At 40.2% G+C, this 23,805-nt stretch overlaps 2 protein-coding genes across 2 annotated transcripts in view; one reads left to right on the forward strand and one right to left on the reverse strand.

The window, feature by feature from the left end:
- Positions 1 to 4,643, reverse strand: part of INVS (inversin) — a 93,729-nt gene extending 89,086 nt beyond the window's left edge. The window contains exon 1 of the mRNA XM_014938479.1: positions 4,505 to 4,643. The gene's annotated coding sequence lies outside the window, so the exon portion shown is untranslated. The remainder of the gene's footprint in view (positions 1 to 4,504) is intronic.
- A 93-nt stretch (positions 4,644 to 4,736) lies between these two features.
- The window catches only part of ERP44 (endoplasmic reticulum protein 44), a 48,504-nt gene continuing 29,435 nt past the window's right edge, over positions 4,737 to 23,805 (forward strand). Inside the window, exons 1-2 of the mRNA XM_014938486.1 lie at positions 4,737 to 4,854; positions 23,316 to 23,389. Coding sequence (XP_014793972.1) covers positions 4,799 to 4,854; positions 23,316 to 23,389 — 130 coding nt within the window. The 5' untranslated portion in view covers positions 4,737 to 4,798. The remainder of the gene's footprint in view (positions 4,855 to 23,315; positions 23,390 to 23,805) is intronic.

Here is a 23,805-nt window from a genome sequence, read left to right on the forward strand (position 1 = left end):
TTGAAAAGGAAAAAAAACAGAGGGGAGAAAAAAAAACTAAACACACAAGAAAAAAAAAAAAAAAAAAAAAAGAGAAAAGAGGAGGCATCACTGAATTTTTCACCTCCTCTTCTGCTCTTCTGTTTCTTGCTAATTTAAATATATTCCTTTTTTCATGTCCCACATTTACATCATAGTACACTTGCAAAACAGCAAGAGAAAGCTATTTTGCTTCAATCGCTATTTTCAACCATCTTTGGATTATTTGTTCCATAAATTTCATATACTACTACACAGCATCTGTTGCTATTTAGATAATTGCAAATGAATACATATCAGTTTTGGGGGGAAATGTTATTAAAATACCAGACAAACATTCACTTCACGTAAAATGAAGTGAAAATTTTTACAGCAGATATTAAGCATAAAGTAATAAAGGTAAAGGCTTTTACCTGCAAACAAATAAACAAAAAAATATTAAATACAACTTAATTCTATGACGTAATTGTAGACTCTTTTTCACAAGTTCCAAACTTCCTTGGAGAGCTTCCATGGCAATTTGAATCAGTTACGCAAAGAACATCTGTATAATCACAGTATCAATTCATACTACATCCCTGGAATAAGCACAAATACAGAACTATGTGGTACACTGCATCCACTCTACATGAAAACACTCAGGTACAACTCCAGACATTGTCTAAACTACATCACATGATAACTGCAGACAAAGCTTTTAGCACACTAGTGTCTAAATTGCTACTTCTCCGTCTTATTCTCAGACAGCCAAGTGCGTGCTACACAACTTCTTTCAGCAGCTAACTGTACCACCAAACTCTCCTTTCCTGAAGTCAATCTGGTTGAGTTTTCACGAGCCATGAAAGTGGATTCATCATATCCTAAGAAATATAACACCTTCCCTTCCAACCTTTTTTCCCCCAACAAAAACTAGTCATGGTGTGACTAGAAAGGCACAAGATGTTAGTTTCCTTGAGCACACATACTAGAATTCCTCACTACTGGAATGCTTCCTTGCCTGTGTTCACAGACCTCCCTGCTGTCTGTCAGTCACCTCAGAACCAGGAGCAAGTATGGTATTCCCAAACTTTATTGGTCCTTAGAGAACGTGCATTAAGGAAACATGCAATGGCTCACTACGCTTCAATAAAGCAAGCAATTTCTCCAAATCCAACTTTTATTTCAGGGACCCCTAAAAATTTATTTCAGAAATCACCCTAGTCACTAACCCACCATCCAACTTGCCAACACCAAGCATGTATGGCATTTGTATCTGCCTGAAGTGAGCAGTTACTAGAGCACAATAGTTACTTGCTTCTGCACCAGCACTGGTGCACTCTGTTGAGGATACTGGTGCAGAAGCATGAAGATGAGCTCCTTACACAACTATATGAAAGTATTTTCTCTCATGAAGAGCTCTGGAGCCATTTCAGGTCATTTGAAACCTATGGAACAACATGATCCTATCCCACCACTTTCCTCTTCTTCCATGTACCTCAGAATAACATGACAATGGTGATCTTAGAAGTCATTAATGCTTCCATCCTTATTGTGTTTAGTGAACCTCTCTACATTTTTGACATGCTTGTTTTACCACAGAAGTAGCTGATCCTTGCCATAATCAGAACTGTGTCATTAATGGATTCATGGCTTCTACAAGCAGAGAACAGAATGAAGTTCAAAGAGCCTAATGTGGCAGGAGGTTAACAACATTTCCACTTTTAGAGTTGCGTAAGACAGGCTAACAGTGCCATAATACACCACAACAAATCACAGAAAAGTTCAACTTGACTTGGTGCTTAAGCAAGCCAAAGAAAGTGCAGATGCATACATGACAAGACAAGGGGGACAGAGCTTACGGAGACCCAAACAAACTTTAAGACATAAAGCAAAATTGTTTCAATTTTAATGTACAGCCCTGCAAACATTCCCAGTGCTACAACAGTTTCCTTTAAAGGAGGATAAAGAATATTCACATCTTTCAAAATACTTGCACAATTCTCTGCTTCCCAAGTTTCTTCTCCTCCTCCAACAAAACTGCTTTTTTGACTTTTTTAGGACACATAATTGATATGTTTCATGCAAAGAAAAACTTTTCCTCCCAACCTAGCAGCATGGTTTATGCTTTCTGTTATCTTCTCTACATTATACTGGATAAAAGCAGATGAGGCATTTATGATTCAGGCAAATCTGAATAAACAAAAAGGGACAAAAAGAAGTCAAATGGCAGTCACAACTAGTCACAGTGCTTCCCTCTGCTTGACCATTACTTTTTTTCTCCTCGGTTATTCCTACAGCTATATAAATTTTCCTGCTATGTGAAGGAAACTATAATACTCAACTGCAATCTGGACAAGAGTAAAGAGAAAGGAATAAAAAAGGCTGCAGAAATGGATCATGTGGTACACAGTTGAACATGCAGTTGGCATACGAGACTACAGCTTGTCTTTAACTTGCTTCCACTTTTCCTCAAAAGCTTCCCCTCAATACAGAGGATACATCAGGACTCTCTACACTATTAAGTGTACCTATAAAAACCATTGGAATTTTATAGTTGTTGAAATCTTAAGGTAGTAGTTTACTCCCCAAAGTTATCACTGACATCTTTTCCTCCATTTTCTTTACATTTTACCTTTCCACAAGCAAATAAACTATAAGACAAAACATCCAGGGGCAGGAGCATAAAATTCAGCAAATACTGGAGAGCTTAGTAAAGCACCAGAAGCATCCCAATTACATCAACAATCAACAATTATATAAAGCTGACCACATACAGAAGAGAATTAATAATGAAAGATGTTCATAATCTTCAGATGAAAACAAGAGCCACATCTACATAGTGTCAGTAATCACGCAGGTGAGAGAAGCAACTAATCACCTCTACAGCAATTCTCAATATAGTATCTTAACTCCATTAAAAAACTAATTATGCATCAGAGAAATTCTAAAACATTAAAAAAGGAATTATAAAGGGAAAATACGTAACTTTCCTCAAGTATTTCTCTCATGTTTATGACAAACAGAGGAATTAGTATTTGGAGAACTTGTTTGATAAAGATCCTCATTGTTCTGGTTTGATCTTTATCAAACAAGTCCTCCAAATACCAATTCATCAAATCAAGCATTTATTTGTAAGGGATGGAAAATAACAATAAAAAAAATAAATAACTACAAGATTCTGCTTAGAAAAAGTTACATAATTGAAATTATCTGTAATAGGCATTGTATTACTGGAATCAAATAAATAATTCACTTCTTCTTTAAGTCAACATGTAGAAAAAGATTAGCTTTTCTGAGTCACCTGAAATGAAGGGACAGTCATATGGACACCAAGAGCTCTTCAAGGTATGTGAAATTTCATACCAAACTATGGTAAGTCTACTTTACCTTACATGGATAACCAGAATTACGTCATTTTTCAAGTCAGCAAAACACAAGATTGTTAAAATTTAAACAAGATTACTCTATCAAATTTTACTGATGAAAGCTTCGAAGTGAAGAAAGAGCTGCCATGAAAAAATATCAAAGCATTTTTCAAAGGTGAATGAGTTCAGAAGACATTCATTCTACACCTTGAGGACCATAGGTTCTTTAAAAAAGGCATAGCAGAACTGATAAAAGTTCTAGTTTCAGACTATTAAAAAAAGACATAATTTGTATACATGTATTGGTGTTTTCAGCTCATGAAACTGATGGGCCAAGTGACTTTTGCAGAGGGACACAAAGTCTGAGCCCATCGGGTTTTCTCTGAAGCCAAATTGGGCTCGACTTGCAAAAAGCTGATGCAAAGCATTTTCTTTCAAATGGCGTTATGCCCCGCTTCACTCCCTGCGCTTGTGTACATACTGGAAACGTGAAGAACACAAAGTGCCGCTTTGCTGGTCTTTTTTTTTTTTTTTTTATTTAGCCAGCTCTGCAAGGTCTCAAAGAACGCACAGACCGCAAGGTCCGAAGTTTTACTGGAAGGGATGAAGCAGCGAGTAGTAGGTGTTTTCCCTTGTGAGCACAACTCAGGAAGTGGCAAAAAGCACAAATCTGTGGAAGCGCCAAGGAATAAAAACGGATGATGACGTTCCGCTTCAACCCCACCACCGAGCCCAAATCTCCCGCCCTCCCGCCGCGGAAAGTTGCTTCCCCAACTCCGAGAAAAGGGGGGCTGCGACGCCGGGAGCGCCCCTCGCCTCCCCGCTTCCCGGCGGCTGACGGGCCCAGGCGGGACCCAGCCACCCCGAAGGAAAGGCGGACAACTTTCCGCCGCCCGCCCCGCTGGGGACGCCGCAAAGCCCGCCCCGACCCCCGCCTCCGCTGAGGGCTGACGGGGACACCTCCCCCCAACCGCCGCCCGCAGCGAGGGGCCGCGAGCCCCATAACGGGTCCCAGCGACGGGGCAGGCGGAAAGGGTTAACCCTGCCTCGGCCGAGCGGTGGCAGCCGCCTCCCTCCTTTCCTTTCCTTTCCCTTCCCTTCCCCTCCCCTCCCCGGCGCGGCGGCTGCGCCCCGTAACTCACCTCCACCCCGCCCGCCTCCTCCCCTCACCGCCCGGGCGGGGCCGGCGGCCGGAGCGCGAGCGGCCGCGGTGCGTGCCGGGATCGCCTCAGCGGCGGCAGAGGCGGGGAACTACATTGCCCGGCGTGCATCGTGCGGCGCGGGCACCCGGAAGTGGAGCGGCGGAGGCGGGGAGCGCGGGGCCCCGCGGTGGAACTTGCCCGGGTGTTTCCTGGCGACGGGGGGAAGTGAGGAGCCGCCGCCGCGGAGAGTGGGAGCCGCCCGCCTTCCTCCCCCTCCCGGGCGCCCGATCTACCATGAGACCCGCCATCTTCCCGCTCCTGCCTGACGCTGGCTGCCTCCTCCTCCTCCTGAGCGACCGGCTCCCCGTGGCCCTTCCCTTCCCCGCCGCTCCCCCGGGCTGTCCCGCCGCGGCGGCAGCACCGGCCTGGGCCGGCCGGCGGGCCTCAGGGCTTCTTCCCTGCCGGCTGCTAGCCTCCTCCCGCTCGCCGCGTAGTCTGAGGGCCGGGTGGCGGCTCCCGGCCCTGCCGCGCCGCTGCCCCTCGCCCCGCCGGGGGCCGGGGCCGGTCCGCCGGCACCTGCTCGGCGGGGGAGGGGAGGGAGGCGAGCGGCAGTTGCGGGAGCGGCCCCCGGTTGGCGGAGCCCGGTGTTGTGGCCGAGGCTGATAGGCTGCGGACCCGGAACGGGCCGGCGGTGGGGCGGGGCTGGGCCTGAGCTCGGTGCTCGGGGGCCGCCGCGGGCCCGGGGCATCGGCCTGCCGGGCGGTGGGGCCCGGCTCCGGCTCCTCCGGGGAGAAGGCCGGCGTCGCGCCTTCCCGCTTCGGGAACCGAGGAGGGAAAGCGGAGGGAGGGAGCGGGCTCGGGGGGTGGCGCAGCCCCTCGGGCGGCAGCGGGAGCCGCGGCTGCCGGGAGGGAACGGTCTCAGCGGTGCCTCTCCGGTGTCCCGCTTGTCGCCCGCGTTTCAGGGCTGCCGCCTTCCAACGGAGTTGCAGCGGGTTCCCCTGCCCGGGCGAGTTCAGGGCTGCTCATGCACCCTTCCTGGGAGCTCGCTTGCGGCCAAGTGACCCCGTCCCAGCTCCGTGGCCAAAGCCGGGAAAAGTTCCCGAGCTGCCTTGCCTTGTCGCCACATTTATCTTTAGTTGTCAGACTACAGCATTATTTCTTTTTGAGGCTGGCGTCACATGCATGACCTGAGCCACCTTCAGGCTTTGCACACACAGAAACTCAAATCACTGATGCATGTGCTTTGTGGAGATAAGCTGAGCTGTCTGTGTTATCTTTTTTCTTTTTTTTTTTTTAATTTTATTTCCGGCTGATGTAGTGATTCTTGCTTTTCCGAAATTGTATTGGGCCAGATTCTGGGCCTTTTGTAGCATAAGTGACTTGCAGAGCTCAGGGGAGCTTGTGAATAGACTAATATGTTTAATCAATCTGTTTTAAACATTTGGGAGAGTAAAACTGGCCAGAAAATGAAGGAATGATTTGAGGTAAAGGTAGACAGAGCTTTGGAGAGATACAAAGGGAAGTACGTAGTAATAAAGCTACTAATGAATGAATTAATTAATATAAATGTGAGGACAAATGCTTATTGAACAGAACAAGCGCTTGCTATCCCTTTGAAATGTGCACTTCTACCCAGATAAGCTCTGGTTAAAATATTACAAACTTACTGCACAGTTAATAAATATACGTGGTTAGTGTACGGTTTGAAAAAACACATTTGAAATGTTTATATGTAGGTGACTATTTATAGTGTGTTAGCTCACTATATGAGAGACTAACGTAAAGAACCTAGTATTTTCCAGGCATGTCTGTGCTTTAAAACAATAAGAATGTTGCTTATGTGCTGGGTTGGTTTTTACCATTGTTTTAAGTACAAACTCCAATGAGCAAAAACAAGGAGTGTGTGTTTTAAAATGTTGCTTAAATGAGCAAATACAAGTTTGAAAAAGTGGACATGAGTTAATGAAAGCATTTTTTTTTCTTCAAGGTACAATTGATCAATGCAAATTTAATACACATCCGTTAGATCTGTGTGTGCCAACTGCAAAATAGGAAATGGCTAAGATATGAAATTTCCCTGTGTTTTAGTTGCTGTTTCTTTGTGTATGGGTCACTTAAACCAATTTCTAATGTGATTAAAAAGGCCTATATACATAAAATGTCAAGAAGAATACAAGTCAGAGTTGTTTTGTTAAAAAATAAAACATATAATGTTATCTGTGTAATTCTTAGCATCGTATCAGGCATGGCCCTGTGTTGTAAGGTGCCAAGTTACATACTTGGATCAAGCCAATGAATCATTCCATTCAGTAGATTTGTTAAGAGTTTTGGAAAAGTTGTCTCGAGCTCACTGGGAGTAGGAGGGCCCCTTTGTCTTTAAAAACTCTTGTACAAAGTATGGTGTCTGCTGTATTGTGACATTCAGAGAATCTGTAGGGTGTACCAGATTGGCTTTAAAGTTCTGGTAACTTTGGTTTTCTTGTTACCAATATCCACAAATACTTAAGACCAGCAACATTACCGTGATCTTCGTCGGTAAGGTTTGGGAGAGCACTGTGCTCTGTATCCAAAAGGTATGCCATCCAGCAGAGCCTCTCTGAGCATGGCAGTTGGCATATTTTGTGGATAAATAAGCCTATTAGTGTTACGTCAGTGATTCCTAGAACAGAATACAATGATATGTAGCTCTGAAAACAGCTTACTAAGCTGATCTTGCTTAATAATAGCAATTTCCAGAGTTTTGGATAAGCATATTTTGTGTACAGCTGATTGCAAGACTGAAATAAGAGATGCATAGTAATGTCATGTCGCCCCTTGTACTTGTAGATTCAGATGTTTCTGCCGTGCTGGTATATGGCTTAATACTGGGTAAGACAGGTTTTTAAGATGAACTCAAGACAGTGGAATAAATGCTGACAGGACAGTGGCTCATCACATTCTCCTCTAAGGCAAGGTGTGGTTCTTTGGCTTTGCTCTAACCAATCATTCTGTATGTTAGCCTCTACTTGCAGATGTGTATACTTTGCCTATAAAGAAAATTCTAGAACAAGACGCTATTGCACATACCTCTTTTGCATATTTATGAAAGACATTTCTTATATTGCTCAGTACTTTGCTGGGAGACTCATGGACAGTGTTCCTGAGGAATAGATGTGACTAGAGGAAGCCACCAACTGATAGTGAGGGAAATGAAGGAGGAAGTTCTCTGTGGTTTTTTTTTCTTTCCTTTTTTTTTTTTTTTTTACTTTCTCTCAAACAGCTGTGGAAGGGTTTCTCAATTCTTGCACTGCAATCTGTGGAGGTTTATTAGGTTTCAAAACACCATTACTATCTACCTTTTCTTTGTAGCTTGTTTGGAATGGTGTTGTAGACAAACTGAGAACACCTACTTAATATATTTAGCAACACCCTTGGAAGAGAGTATTTGTCCTCGCATATTCTGAGAATGTGAAATGTTGGAGTGTTTTCTGAGTCTTACAGCTTATACCACATACATAACAATGCAATTGCAGCTGTTAGGAGCAATAACTTAAAAGAGGCACCAGTCAATGAACTTTTGAATTTCCTATTAAACTTTTAATTGGAAAAAATACTGTAGGATAATATTTCTGTTTCTTGCACTGGCGCTGCCTTTCATGTCTTGTTAATAAGACACCAAGTACCCAAATAGTAAAACTAAAAGGAAATAAAATTTTTGTCTTTTAACTTGATGTTAAATTATTTTTACATTGTACATTTTATATATAGAGCATATTTCTGTGCATTTGCTTCTCTCCACGTATGTATTAACAAACAAATTTTATAGTTGGAAATCCTGCTCAAAATGTAATATTCTGAGTTTGAGCATTAGTCAAAGATTGTAGTTACAGTCAAATTTTAGGCCACTGAGCCTGATACAATGAGAGGGGTTCCCTTTCCAGAGTAGTCTGGAGGTTCCATGTTGTCTATCATGCCCTCTAAAGAGTGAAATAGTAGTGAACTGAGGATCTTTCTCTAGGTTCGGAGGTGGGGATCAGAATATTTTTTTCATTACCAGTCGAATATACTGTATTTCTCCATATTAGTTGTAGATCCTGTCCATATTAAATTATGCTTTGGTGATTACAAAAAGTGACAAAGTATATTGTAAGAGAGTTCGATTTTTCCTTTTTTCATGTATGCTACTGCTGAGAAACTGACTACCCTGATAATACAGCCTTTACAGCTAAGAGCCATTTGTACCATTAAAACGCGTGCAAAGTTCCAGCACTGTGCCCTCCAGATAAGCACCTGTTACTTGCAGCCTCTTCCAGGAATGAACCAAACCTGGGAGCTCCTTCACATACATGCACATACACCTTCACCCTGGTAGTGATCCATAAGATCTGCTCTTGGTGTAGCTGATAAAATATAAATGTTATCTTGTTGGCTGAGTGGTACTAAGCAAAATGCAAAGTGCAGCAGTCTGTATCTTAAGGCATCTACCAGTTGAAATCGTGAAAGCGCTGAAGACAGTAAATGTTACGGGGTTTCTTGGTCTACATTAATTTGGCTTTAGCAAGAAAGCTTTGATGAACAGGACTATTGTGAGTCTCACTGTATTTACCTGGTAGGATCAAGTTGTAGAGTTTTGATTTTTGATTGGTGCTGGAAGTTTGATCATTTAAATTGGAAGGGACCTTTAAAGGTCATCTGGTCTTACTCTCTGCTCAATGCAAGACTAACTTTGATGGGGTTGCTCAGGGTTTTTCCCAGTTGGGATTTGAGTTTCTCCACTGATGGAGGTTCTACAACTTCTCTGGGATCCCGTTTTATTGTTTGATCAAAGCCTTGTGGAAAGTTTTACCTGAAAAATCTGTTTGGAGCTGCAGCTTATGTCTATTGCCTCTTGTCTGATCATTGTGCATCTTTGAGAAGAATCTGACTCTTCCTTCTCTATGACCTCCAACTAGGTTGTTGGTAACAGCAGTAATAGCTTCCTCTTCTTAAAGTTGAACAAATGCAGTTGTCTCCGCCTTTCTTTCTATACCCTGTTCTCCAACCACTGTTCATCTTGGTAGCCAGCTGCTGGACTTCATTCCCATATGTTAATGTCTGTCTTGTATAGGCAATTCCAAAGCTGGACAGAATCCTTCAGATGTGGTTCCACAAGTGCCAAATGAAAGAGAAGAATCACTTGCTTTGGTCTGCTGGCTATGCTTTTGTTAATGCAGCCCAGTATGCAGTTGTCTTTGCTGCAAGGGGCACCCTCCTGACTCCTGTTTAGCTTGTTCCCCAAGACCTTTTCTGCAAAGCTGTTTTCTAACTGGTTGGCTCCCAGCCTGTATGGGGTTATTCCTCCCGAGGTGCAGGACTTTGCCTTTGTTGAGCTTCATAAGGTTTTTGTCAGGCCACTTCTCCAGCCAACTGAGGTATTTCTGAATAGTGTATCTCCCCTCTGGCACATAAGCCACTTCCCACCAGTTCAGCATCCTCAGGAAGTTTGCTGAGGGTGCACTCTGCTCCATCATTCTGGTCATTAGTAAAGAAAACCCTTCTTACATCTAGTATTGATCTGGAGAAACTCTATTAGAGACCAGTTGGACATGGTATCTTTGGTTACAGCCCTTTTAAGTCCAGCTGCTGTGTCACTCACTTTATAGTTCACATATCATCAATTTAGGCCTAAGGATACTTTGAGATGCTGTGGTAGAAACTTGCTAAAATCAAGGCAAACAATGTCCAGTATTCTTCCCTCATTTACAAAGCTAATCATCTCACTACAGAAAACAGTTGGATCGATTTACTCTTTCTAAATCCATGCTGGATGGGAGTGGCTTCTTGAAAGGGAATTTGCCTCTATAATCCTCCTGGGGACCCAGGAAAATGCCTTTTATCTGGTTGTGTAGCTCTGTGTATGTCCAGAGTGTGCTTAAGAGCTTCCTAACTTGGTCTTCCACTCATGCGGGTAATGCTTCTCTTCCCTATTACTCTACTCATCAGTAGAAAGTCAGACAAAGGCAAAATTGAGTATCTAAGCCTTTTCCATGTCCTTTTTCACTATGTCTCGTGCTAGTTGAGCAGCAGGCCTACAATTTCTTTAGTCTCCCTTTAGTTGCCAGCAAACCTGTAGAAACCCTTTGTGTTATTCTTAACATCCCTCTCTAGTTTCAAGTCCAGCTCAGCTTGGGCTTTCCTGGTTTAATCTTGCATGCTCAAGCAGTATTTCTATACTCCTACCAAGTATTTATTTTCTTATCTCTACCTTCTGTTTGCTTTCTTTTTCCTTTTTTTTTTTTTTTTAAAAAAAAAACCCACCACCTTATCCAGAAATTCATTGTTAACCGTGTAGGTATTCTGCCATACCTACTTTCTGCACAGTGCGGTAGATTGATTTTGTGCTTTGAAGAGGTTGTCCTTGGAGATCAACAGGCTCTCATGGGCCCTTTTGGCTTTCAGAGCCATGTTTTATGAGTGGACTGAATTGTTAAGGCCACAGTGTCTTCAGATCTTGTAAATTTTTTTCAAGGTTCTGGAAGGTACATTTTTTCTAGTAAAAAATAAGTATAGTAGTAGATTATAGATGGGAATTATTGGGAGACCTGGTCATTGGTGACCTGTATCTGAAAGTTTCAGCAGCAGTGGTGATGAAAAAAAACACAGGCAATTCCAGTGGCTTGTTTCCTGGAAGAAGTAGGTTACCCCATTTTATGTGCTGGAGTCTCCCAGCTGCTTCACTTTGGAACCAAAATTAAGGATACACGAACTCACGGGGAGGTTTCAAGTATATGGTTTGTTGTGTTCAGTTTCAAAGGATGATATCTCTCTTATGGCATCCATTATCTTAATCAGTGAAACTTTGTATCCTAAATGGTGTTCCCAAAGCTGGAACCTGAGCAGAAGGTAGAGCCCTGGAAACAGAGTCTAGTAAATTACCTGATTCCTTGGCATGATTTTTGCAGCCAGCATGTCTCCTGTTTTGTCTGGCATCAGTAATTCTTGCCTGGTTTCCCAGCGTGTTTCCTTAAGGTGCATCCAAAAAAAAAAAAAGTCTGTAAGGATGTCAGGTCTTATGGTTTTTATTTTTATACATTTGTAAAGAGAAGTGGGAAGAAGAAAAGCAGTCTAATCTCTGCTATAAGATAACTGCCAGTAATGCTTATGTTTTCTCTCCAAGTGGATTCCTGTAGCAATTGAGCATAAACATGGAGAGAACTTGTTCATTAGGAACTCTGTAAGGAAGTATTTTCAAAAGCAAGGAATAGGTGCCTGTTCCAATGGTCTCAAAAAAGAAAACAACAGCTGTGATAGTGTTTTGATGTTTCCCATAGCTGTTGTGATTTTGAAGTGATGAAATAATTAACTTTCTCAAAAGCTTCACAAAGGGAATATTTTCAATGATGTATCCTCATTTATAATCCCAATAAGAGCTTTTTGTTTCTTTAGTTGCTGTCTATCACTTCTGTTTCTTATAGTTTATAGCAGTCCCCTTTCTTAAATCGTGCTGGAAACACCCCTTAAATTCTTTGCCAGTCATTTAAAAATATGGATTTTCATAAATGTGTGTATGAAAATGCTTTTTGTTGTTCTTCCCTCCTCCTCCCTGTTGAGTCAATTCACTTGGGATTTTGGACAGAACAACTGAAAGACAAATTGGTTGCTTCACAAAGGTAATTAAGACAGTATGTGGTGCAGGGGGTGAACAGTTAGGGGTTCTTTCCAACTAATGATCCGTTAATTAGTCAAGGGAGCTCAGCGAGTGTATGGGCCTCTCGGGAACTACCTTTGAATGACATTTAAAACTGCTTTGGTTAAGAACCTATCATTGCAGGGGGGAGAGGACTTTTTCTTTTTTTCTTTTTTAATGTTTTTTTTTCTGCCAACATAAGCCAGCAGAACTTGCTAAACCGTACAAATATGTACATATAATTAGCATTACATAGCTATGAAATGTTATTTTTAAATAAGCCGGTACTCAGCTATGATACCTTGCTGAGGATCTTGGTAACAGTTTTGCTTGCCGCAGTCCTCTGTGAGAACAGTAAGCTCCCTACATAGAGCTGGTTAATTACAGAGCCCCTGTGTCTGATACTTGCTACCACTTCGAGCACTGCACCATGTGAATGTGTGCATATTATTTTTAGGACCAGTCTGGAATACTTGCTTGAATATTTTTGTGGGAGTCAGCCTGAAGCTGGCAGGGTTAATACTCCTTGGGGGAGGTAAACCAGCAATGCAGTATCTCTGTGTCATGTTCTTTTGTGCATTTCAAAATACGTGGCGTGTGTCTTGTCCTCTCCATTATATACTCTTCCGCTGTCCAGAGTTATCCAGGGTAAATTGACTGCATGTGTGCAGGCCCTTCACAGCTGTTTCGGGTAGAAAAATAATAGCTCTTATGCAGTCTGAAATTAGCCACTTATTCTTCAAGCTACATGTAGATGTGGTCCAGAAGGTGAATTTTTCCTCTTCAGATCTAGGTAACATTGCTTTAATCAATGTTCTCTTGTAGAAGATAGCCAATGGATTAATTGGATTAATTGTAAAATGTATCTGCTTTTTTTTTTTTTCCCCTCATTTAAATTGGGAGATTTTCCCCATGCCAACGTGTCAATTAGAATGCAGCTGTGGAGTAGTATTTCTATTACTGTTTATTTGGAAAGATCTTATCTTCTTATATGTCATTTTAAGGTACCAAATGATAAATACTTACCTAAAAATTGAGGCAAAGCATTTGGTAGAGACAAGCTAATGGATTGCCAGCGAGCTTTAATATACTATGATTGGTGGTTTGCATGTGTAGAATGAAAATTTGTGGAGTGTGCATCATAAATTTGTCTGGAATGAAAAAAAAAAAATCAAAGCAATATAAATTTAAAAAAAATTTTTAAAGGATTTATTCTAAAATTTAGACTTCTGATGTTAAGGGAATGGAAAGCTGAGGCAAGGAAACCCCATTGTATTTTAGAAAGTTTATAATGATAAAATTCTGCGGTGTTCTTCCTCATTTTGATTCCTCAGAAAAAGAGGGAGAAGCAGCAGCAACGCAGGACTGAATCTGAAGCGGTTTTAACATATGGACAAATGCTCTGTATGCTACAGACGGCTGTGTCACAAAGTACTGTGGTTGTCTTTTGATAGTTGCACAAAACTTTAACCTCCTGCTGAAATATTAGGAGGTAATCTGGGGAAATGTGGCATCTCGATCATGCTGAAGGAAGAAGAAAATCTGTAGCCCAAGGAGGGTCTTAGCGATATTGGAAGTATTATTGCTAAAAGCTCTAGATGCGAGGTTATTAAACGGGGGTGGTTGCATGTGTATTCATGTGTGGGTTAGTTCTGGCTGAGATTGCAGGGCGTAGCATGGCGGTGCAATGCTGAAACTGGAAGAGAGTAAGAATTTATCTTGAACTGCTAATTGTCATCTATGCGTTTGCTGCTCTGCATTGGGATTGTTCTCCATTGTTTAGTTCTAATCGTCATTACCTTCAGCATGAAATAAAGATGAGCCAAATAAAGCTGGCTGTGCTTATGTGCTCTCAAACTGATTCTGTTATTTGGAGATACAGATAGGCAGCAGCACTAATATGGACAGTACAATTTAAACAGTGTTATCAGAGTCTGGTTTGTCCACTTGTCTTCCCTTATGTTGTCTTCAGAGTGGCAGTTAAACCAGTGTTTTTTGCTTCCCTTTGGGTGGGCTGGGTGAGGATAATGACCCTAGCTGTATTTTTCACTTAAGTATTTTGTTTGTCTAATTGTAATTTCTGCTGCTTTTTTTTTTTTTTTTTTTTTTTTTTTTTTTTAAACCCAGTGCCTCAGCTGAATAATTTAAAGCAGTGTGGATTCTGCACCTTTGGAGCCACAGGACTGTGGTACTTCATCTTGAACTGCTGATAAGAATATGTGAAATACAGATTTCTCTGAGGCTGCACTTTCCATTTTTATCTAAATTGCTGCTTCGGTATTTCTATCATGAAGAGCTAGTTTATACGTGTTTGATATCCCTTATTTTTCCATTTGAGCAGTTGGTTTTGGTAATTCATACCTACTTCTACAACAAGTTCCAGCCTGAAAGGTAAAATTGAACAGGCTTGTCTTTGTTTAAAGTTCCCACCTTTCTTGATACCGCAATGAGATAGATAACTTGAAGTTTTAGAGCAGAAGAATGAAAAGGTACTCAGTATTTCAAATAGATGATACGGTTAATAAAAAGATAGCAGCCAAACATAAGTGGGTGTTGAAACTGAGCATTTCACTTGAAATAAGTTTATTTTTGCCATGTTGAACAATAATCACAATATGTATTAAAATCTACTAAAAAAGAAATTGTGCTTTATTTTTAAAGTAGTAGAATGTGTGTAGGGAGCAAGTACGGAAAAATCAGTTATCCATTTACACATTCAATCCTTCAGACTATTCCAAGGTAGCAGATGTTCATGTGACATAGGAAATAACTGTTTCTTGTGAAACACTATGTCTGCTTTTGGTTTCTTCCTCCAAGATCATGCTTTAAAGGAGAGATTCTGAACTCTATGGCTACTCCTTGCACAAAATACCTTAAAAGTTTTGGTTTCATTTTAATATCCATTTTCATTGCTAGTCCAAGAATACATATATATATATATATAGCATGTATATATATTTTAATAACATATATATAGGTATGTTATTTAAAAAAAAAAAAAAAAAAACCAAAAAAACCCCCTCATTTCTTGTCCTGAGGCGGCCCTGTGTGTAAAGACTATATTAAAGGGCACATGAAAGACTATAAAATATCATAGTGAATTACAGGATAGTATGGTGCTTTCTGTAATGATCCATGTGGCTCTGAAAACACAGTTCCTAATAAGCCTTCTGTTTAGATTCGACTATTTATATGAAATGACTCAAGATTTCTTCTCTATTGCCAAGCATCAAAATAATTTCTAAAATATTTTAAGTGCAAAAATGGCTCTGACTTATCTTAAAATGCAGAGAGGAAAATACTGAGAAATTATTTGTGTTTGAGGAATGGAGTTAGGAGTACATGCTCTCTGAGGTTTAAACTCTACGATGAATGGTTTAGGTAATGGGTTTTATGTGTAACAGCAATGGCCAAAACAGAGAACAGACATTTTTCCTTGAGTTAGTGAAAAGGGGCAGCAAACTATTCTGCTCTGCTAACTTTATCAGAGTCTTGACAAGACCAAACTACCCTTTATTTCTGGATCACAGCTTTAACAAGAAACTTCAGGGTGCTGGCTCTCATATACAGCAACAGCTGCTTGCCTTGCACTAATCATTTTGCAGATTGCATTTGTATTTTACATGCTTTATTCCTTCTTGAAAGTGAATCTTTGTATTGTCACCAGATAATCAGAGCAGTTGGCAGGTATGTGAAAGAGTTATCAGAACATGAGGTTGTGGGGTTTTTTCCTGAAAAGCTGCACAAATTATACCTTTTTTTTCAGGGGAAATCTAGCTACTTGTGCAAGAGAAGGAAGCTTGGTAAATAAAATATCTAAAGATTCAGAGTTTTCAGTAGTTTCCTGAGGAGCTGAATTCATGGCTTTAAAGCTGTGAAACAGGCTTTAAGGTAGGCTTATATTTTTGAGGATGTGGAGCACTCTAAACATTATTAATGAATTAATACAGTTGTTCATAGACCTGTATATATCATCTTTAGATATATGGGCTGTGTTGTCTCTAAGTGGATGTTTAAGACAAGGAAACCGGTGTGTTATGGCCCTGACTGGAGATTGCCCTTTTCCCTCCAGGCCAAGGGAAATAGCTGAAAATTCAAAATATTTCAGCTGAAACTAAATTACAGGTCTCATCTCTGTGACATGTTTTTAGACATGCCTTGTGTCATTGTTTGAGCCCTCGTATTTCTATAAAAGACAATGATCCATAGGTTTGTGCCCAGAGCTTTAAAATTATGTTTGGGTGCAGGGTTCTGCTACTAATAGCTTTATAGAAAAAATGCAATGTATTGAACTGCACATTGTGATAATGCAGTTTAATTTTCATCTCTGCAATGGATTTTTTGAATGAACCTCTTGTGTTTTCTTATAATAGTTCACAAAGTGCTGTGAGGTTAACTTACCCATCTTTCTGGGAACCTTGGGTGCTGTGGTAACAGGCCATTGACATATCTGTGCAGCTGTGAATCATTCCCAGTCATACATGACAATCCTACAACCCTTTGCTTGTGTGTTAAGTTCAGGTGTAGGAACCACTAGCTGTGAGGGTTTTTTTTCCTGATTTGGAGTGTCAAATCAATATAATTTGGAATTTCAAAGATACCGTTATAAATTGTGAATGGTTTGTTTTGTTTTGTTTCCAATGTTTTCATTGGCAAAAAGTTCTTCAAAATTAATAATAGATATAACTACACCAAGTATTTCTGTCAGACACTTAAAATGGGAGTAGATGACAAGATACATGAAGGAAAAAAAATATCATTCTACCTCTTTTTAATATGATTTTAATATTTTTTCTACTTAGCTCTGTGCACTTATAGCACTGTTTGGCTAAATCATTAAAAATTGACCTGCCTGCCAAGGCTAAAGAAATGTTTTGTTTTTTAATATATATAATCTGCATTTCAGTGTAGTTAGATTTTATCTCTGTTCTCACGGAAGTTAGTAACTGCAATCCTTAAATCTGTTTTCAGTAGCTTCCTTTGAGTGTTTTAAATTTCACTGATTAAATTTAAGATATGGCTTTTGAGAGGAAAATAATATGAACAGGAGGTTTTTTGTATCAATTTAAGAATTCCTCTGAAAACTTAAATACAGCTCAGAAGTTATCATTAGTTAGTTTTTTGAACTAATATAGTTTTGTCTCATAGTCTTATAAGTGAAAGTAGCTTACATTACTAATAAAAACCCTGCTTAATCAACAGGGATGGCAGCAGTTAGTCAAAATTATGAAAATGATCAGGCACAGTCTGGAATCAAGTGGTGACAATTAAGAGTTGAACTGCTCTCACCGAGAGGGTGAATAATGTTCTTTTTTTATTTTCCCCCACCATTCTCTATTTACTGTTATCTCTCTCTGCTCTGAACTTTGTGGTTCATTATGGGGCTTCTGGGAACGCCGCCAGTGAGATGCTCCTGATTGATGGTTCTGAAACCAAACTTCAGGGGCTCTTACAATGTCTGTCAGCTTTGGCGTTGCTGTCTCCCGGGATTGCTTTCAATTTGTATCATCCTACAGCGGGCTGTAAACCCATCTGCTGCTTCTTGTCCAGGAGTTTAATGCAGACCTCAGAGCAGCGGCAGCAGATTAGTGGCATGCATAAAGAAAAAGGTACTCGGGGACTGAAAGTCAGCCGCAGAGTCCTGTGGGGCTAGGACTTCAGGTAGTAACTTCAACATGTCAATCTGGATTAGATGCAGGCTAGAGCTGGTTGCCAAACATAAAATGATTTTGTGGTAGAGGAGAAAGATGGTTTAGTCCTGTGCCTTCAGGATTTCCCAGCAGGAAGAAAAGGTAAATGGAAAGTTTAGCAAGTGAAATTGAAGGCTGTTCTTGTTAACTGCCTTGCAGGTGTAGTACTAATTAGAAATCATAATGCTCCAAGAACAGATTTTCTGTATTCTTTAGATAGTTTGCTCTGGAAATAAGGATCTCTGTTCCATTATCTGAGTTAAAAAATAAAGACATGAGAAGCTGAAATGAAACAGACCTATTTGTTTGGATTTTTTTCCTTTTGTTGAAGTTTTAATATTTTGCTTTTAAACTGTTAAAACTCTACTGCAAGGAAGTGGTGTATGAAGTACAGTAAACTTGGAAAAGAAATACCACTAAACCTATAGGCCTATCACTTCTGTCCACTTAGCAATAAAAGAACTGGCAGCACTGACTGGTAAGAGTAAAATGTTGATAAAAGATTGGATTAATTGGATGTGTGGAGTGGCAGTTGAACAGCAACAGTCAGCAGAAGATGAGTTGAAATTGGGTGTGCCTTTATTTCATCTTTGGAAAAGAGATACGAAGCCTGACAGAGGTCTGCTGTTTGGGGGTGAATGGAACAGGTTCTGCCCAGGCATTTAGTTTTGTGTAAGGCTGCTTGTGTAGCCTTGTGCCACATGTCAGGGGAGGATAATGTTGTCTTTCAGGCAGCACTTTGAGGTCTTCCATTAGAAAAAAATCAGAATAAATGTCAGCTAATTTGTAGTTACTCCTCAGAAGTGACTAGTACTGGCTCCTGGCAGAAGTGGCAAAGTCATTTCCTAACTTCAAGTCAGGATCAAAACTGGATCAGAAATACTAGGATTTCTGTAATAATTAAAGATCCCAGTAACAACATAAACAGTCTTATATTCAGAAACTTCCACAGACTTCCTGAGCTGATATATTCCTACTTTATTTGATGGTTTCTGAGGACCAGAATAGTAAAGATACATGTGCCATCTCCTCCTCTTCCCTCGCCCCATATGAGCTAAATTTTGTGTTTGTGAATGCATTGTTCGATTCCTGACTTACTGCCCTCAGGAGTGCATTCTCTAAGTGTATAAAGCTTTATACATTCATTTGGTTTAGTCTATAGTTTATTGTATAATTTTTCTACTGTTAAACAATTGTGAGTAGGTTATAAACACATTTATCTCACTTGTGTAGTTTCGCATTCAAGTTTTTAGTATTTTAATATTCTACTATGTGTTTATTTTTCTGAAATCTTCTTTCATAACTACTTAGTTTTACCTTCAGATTTTAGTAGTTTAAGCATTTGAAAAATACAAATATAAAAATATAGCTACTTTTAACCAATATTAAGGCAGCAACCTGAGTTGTTTTCAGATGTACTTGCATACCCAATTTTCCTTTTGAATTATCTTTGCAAGGTGTTTTCTTCAGTGAGTTAACTTGTGAAGTCAGTGGGAAAATTTATATTTCTTCTCCCCCTTTCCCCCCAGAATCACAAATGTGAAAAGTCATCCACATGTCCATCTGATGTAGGCCACTGGAATGCAAAGTTTGCATGTAAAAGTAAAAAAAAAAATAATCTGAAGACTTTATTTTAGCCAGTATGTTTTTCAAAGCATATGTTCAGTACCTGTTTTATAAAGTGTGTAGCCAACATTCAAAAATTATTTCCTCAAAAATGTCTTGTTTTCTGCCTGTGGGCATCATGCACAGGCGTCATCAAAGGTCAGAAAATTTTCTCAAAACAGTGTAGCTTTTTAGCAATTTAAATACGAGTTTGTATTCCTTCATGTTAAATATTAATACTAGTAATATCATAAACCTTCTTGCATCTCATGGGACAGAAAGATTACTGGGTCAAAAGGATGTGTTTTCTTCCTTACGGGCATTATACCTTTATGAAAGCTTCAGCTTGAAGTAAGTCTTGCATATTTATTGACACTTCTTCAAGGAATGCTTTTTTTTCCCCTGAGTCTATCTACTTACTGTGAGGGTTTTGGCAACCACAATTATTTAGTCAGTATAAAATGTTTAAGGACATGATTATGAATATATTTTGACAAAATAGATTTTTTTCATACTTCCAGTGGAAAAAGTGTTTCCGTTATCTCAGGTGTTGTGCAGCTTTTGGGTAAAGACACTCCTAGTCTCAGTATTTTTCCACTACTGTTAAATAAAAAGAGGCAACAGGATATACAGCTTAATTGCATTTTCACCTTCAATATACGAAGGTGTTTGGGGTCTTTATTCCAGTACATGCAGCTTGCACCACATCTTTCTACAGTAAGAGTTAAGAAAGCAATCAAAAATTTTATTTGTGCTATAAAGAAGTATTAGTTTTAATTTGCTTTTTCTACACATAGCACAGTCTAGTAGATTATTTTATTGGTTACTAAGCCCTATGCTTTGATTTTGTAATTAAATATTTGCATTGCAAGTTAAGGTGTATTGTAGCAATCTACAAATGGAACTACAGTTCCTGATCCATTTAAGTATATCTGCTGAATAACGTAGTCTCTTTCCTGATGGCAAATAATATGCTTATCTACGTAATGTTTAATTTATGTGTAATTTATTCTATTGGATAAGATTTGTGTTGCTGCTGTAAAATTGTATTAGAAAAAGCCATGTGGGTTTAAGAATATACCCCTTAGGTATATTTCGACAATACAAACTGCTGAGCTCCTGTGAAAGTAGTTTCACCAAGACCTACTGTGGCAATTCTGCCTGAGTGTGAGTGCTGATGCAGGGCTGTGGGCAGCAGCTAAAATGCTCCTGCTTTCTAGAGGCCCTTGTAGATTTTCTGTGTAAATGAGCATTGTCCAATATTTTAAGCAGGATAAGTCGTTCTGTGGCCTTGGAGGGTATGAGCAGATGTTCCTGAGACCTGAGTTTGCAAAGTCACCTGTGGTAGGATCGGATGACAGCCAGCTAAATGAATGTTGAGTTACACAGTTCCTTATTGCCTGAAGCAATATTCCAGCTGTTATTGTTAATCATAGCTACTGCTTCAGTTGTACATAACTTGCCTCTAACCAAACACTTGCAACAAAGCGGTCTGTTCCTACAAACAAAAACCCTGCCCTGCTCATTAACTGACAAATTACTACAAATGTAACTACTACTATCAACACCTCCTCATGGTGACACCATGGAAGTTGTCATCCCTTGCACCATGCGGGGCGGTGATGAGGAGGTGTGTGCACTGATGGTTACTGTCAGCTGTCACTCCCCCAGGGGTAATCTGGCTGATGCAGACCAGTGTCCATATATGTAGCTTCTCTCTGCAAAGACAGGAGGCAGGGCCATCCCTTCTTGCTGCTCAGCAGTCAGCAACACCGGCATCTTCAAAGGAATTTCCCCGGTACTGGCCTGCCACAACTTGTGCGTTGCATAGCTTGCTTAACCAGATGTAATTTTGGCAGACCATGTCGTTACGCTGTTGGCTTTGACTAACAGCTCAACCGTTGGTTTCGTTTCTGTACAGTCATCTTAAAGCCACAATTCTGACATTTGTGTGGGGCAGTTTAAGTGCTGCAGGAAGGCTGTGCAAACTCCGCCATAGATCTTAGACTCACATATAAGTCTCTTGTCCAGTTACCAAGCGAGAAGCACTGGCACATATTTTGTATTGCAATGGCTGGTGTGTTTTCAGCCTGTAGTGTAAGATGGAGTGTATATGCTACCTGGTGGCCTCCATATGGGAAATGTGAAAGGATCAGTGTCTTCACTGAGAAGTGTTTAGTGATCCGTAAGTCAGAAAGAATTGAAACTGATTGCTGCAAATCTCACCTAGGAGCCATTTACAGTGATAGTTTGTGAGCTATGACAGTGTCTCACTGCAGAAACCTCCTATGGTTTTTGAAGGTAAACTTAATGACAGCAGACGTCCAGTACGGCTACTGTTTTGGAGAGGCCAATATTTGACATACACTTGCAACAAATGTTAGAAAACTTGATGTTTGACACTGAATTGTGGTATTTTTTTAAATTGTAACCAAGGACGAATGTGCCTTGGGGGCTTGTAGTCATGGTTCTGGTATAGGTCCAGGATAGGTCTCAGGCCCTTCCACAAACAGAGGGATCTTTGTATCACTGGATCCTTGTATCCAGCTGCTCCATATGGCATTATTTGGATGTTCTTTGTGCTTCTAAAATTTTTCCTTGATGTCTTTTGTAAAAGCAGCCATCAGCTCTGCCTCTCTAGCCGTAGGCTATTTTATTTGCAGCTGCAAGTAGTAAACTAAGGCTTCAGGAACGCTGACAGTGTGTATGTCATGTGCCACCTCATCTCCATGCAAGAACTAATTCTTCAGGTATCACTGGGAATTTCCGGTCTCTACCTGGCCCCTTGTCCTGTGCATTCCTGTCAGTTCTCTACCAAAGTACTTCCTTTTCCTTTCCTGCCATCTCTCTCAGCTGAATCATGGAAACCATGAATAGAACCACAGAGTCATGGAAAATGAGGCTGGAAGGCGTCTCATTAGAGCATCTGGTCCGAGCCCTGGCCCTGCTTAGAGAAGTGCTGACTTTCTGACCAGGTTGCTCATGATAGAAACATTAATGTCCCAGATCAGAATCTGTATTGTCCTACTCAAAAACTTGCACATTTATCTCAAAGCAAAAATAAGTTGTAACTACTGGTATCTCTCTCACCTGGGATAGACCAGCAACTCTTCCCCCTATTTCCCTACTGCGTTTTGAGATAAATAACTGGGCCTGTTGCAGTGAATATGAGAGTGCTCTTCCATAAAACTGCATATTGCTGGGGTAGTTGCAATAAGAGTAATATGTGTGTTGCTTTGTAATTGAGTGATCTGGCTGACATGGTGTCTCAGTTTTAGTAGACTGATGTGCCAGTCGTGTGCTAGGACTGAAGAAGCATCAAGGGAAAAGTACAGGAGATAAAAGACTGGAGCTAGTTGTGTTAGCTATACTGAAACGGTTTTCTAAAACAGTAATAAAAATGGAGGAAAATGCAAGCTTTACCCGATGAGAAACTTTTTAGCCAGAGAAGCCCGGTAAGTAACAGAAGGAATAACTTGTCTGTGGGTGAAACCACTGTGCCTACATGCTTCTGGGCTCTTTGAGATTGTTAGGTGGCTAAAGTGGGGGTTTCATTTCTTTCTTCAGAGTGAATTTATGAATGGAAGTTCTTCTTGAAAGTACAAAATTTACCTGTAATGTTTATGCCAACATAATAAAGAATCATATGGAGACATAGCCAATTTTGCTTTAACTGTGAAAGTATGTTGTATTTGTAAATAGTGTTTATTTTGATATTTGTAATACTGCTGTCATCTGAAATGTGCTGACTGAATTACAATTATTTTACCGTTCTTCTCCACTTTTTGAAATGCAACACTTAAAATCCTAGATATGTGACGACTTTATTGCTGAAACTTTACATACCTTACAAGTTTGCTCTCTCTTTTTAGGTGTCTTGGCTTTTTAATCCAACAAGAAGTGAAATAACAAGTCTAGATAGTGGGAATATAGATGACATTTTAAGTGAGTACTTTGAATTTATTTTTTTTTCTTTGTCTGCCACCACTTATTTGTGTTAAACTAGCAAAGTTATTAAATGAATATCCATACCTTCGCTTTGAAAATATGAATTGTAATTGGCGTAGAAGTATGAAATGCCTATGGTCAAAATTAGTTGCCTGAAATAATGTATCACTTAACAAATGATGTAATTGTAATTTGTAATTGTAATGAGGATTTGTCTTTAAAAAAATAGCTGGTATCTTGTTTGCAGATGGGAATGCTTGATTATACAACAAAAATCTGTCAAGACAGCATATTAAAAGTTCCCTCCAAAATAGCAGCAATGGAAACCCATAATGATGGGCCTTAAGTATCTTGCTTGTTCAGCTGTATTTTTCCTCAAGTTAAGCATTGCCCTGATTCTGGTGGTTCATAGA

Source organism: Calidris pugnax, unplaced genomic scaffold (assembly GCF_001431845.1).
Source record: "Calidris pugnax isolate Ruff unplaced genomic scaffold, ASM143184v1 scaffold13, whole genome shotgun sequence".
In the NCBI taxonomy this organism is placed as follows: Eukaryota; Metazoa; Chordata; class Aves; order Charadriiformes; family Scolopacidae; genus Calidris; species Calidris pugnax.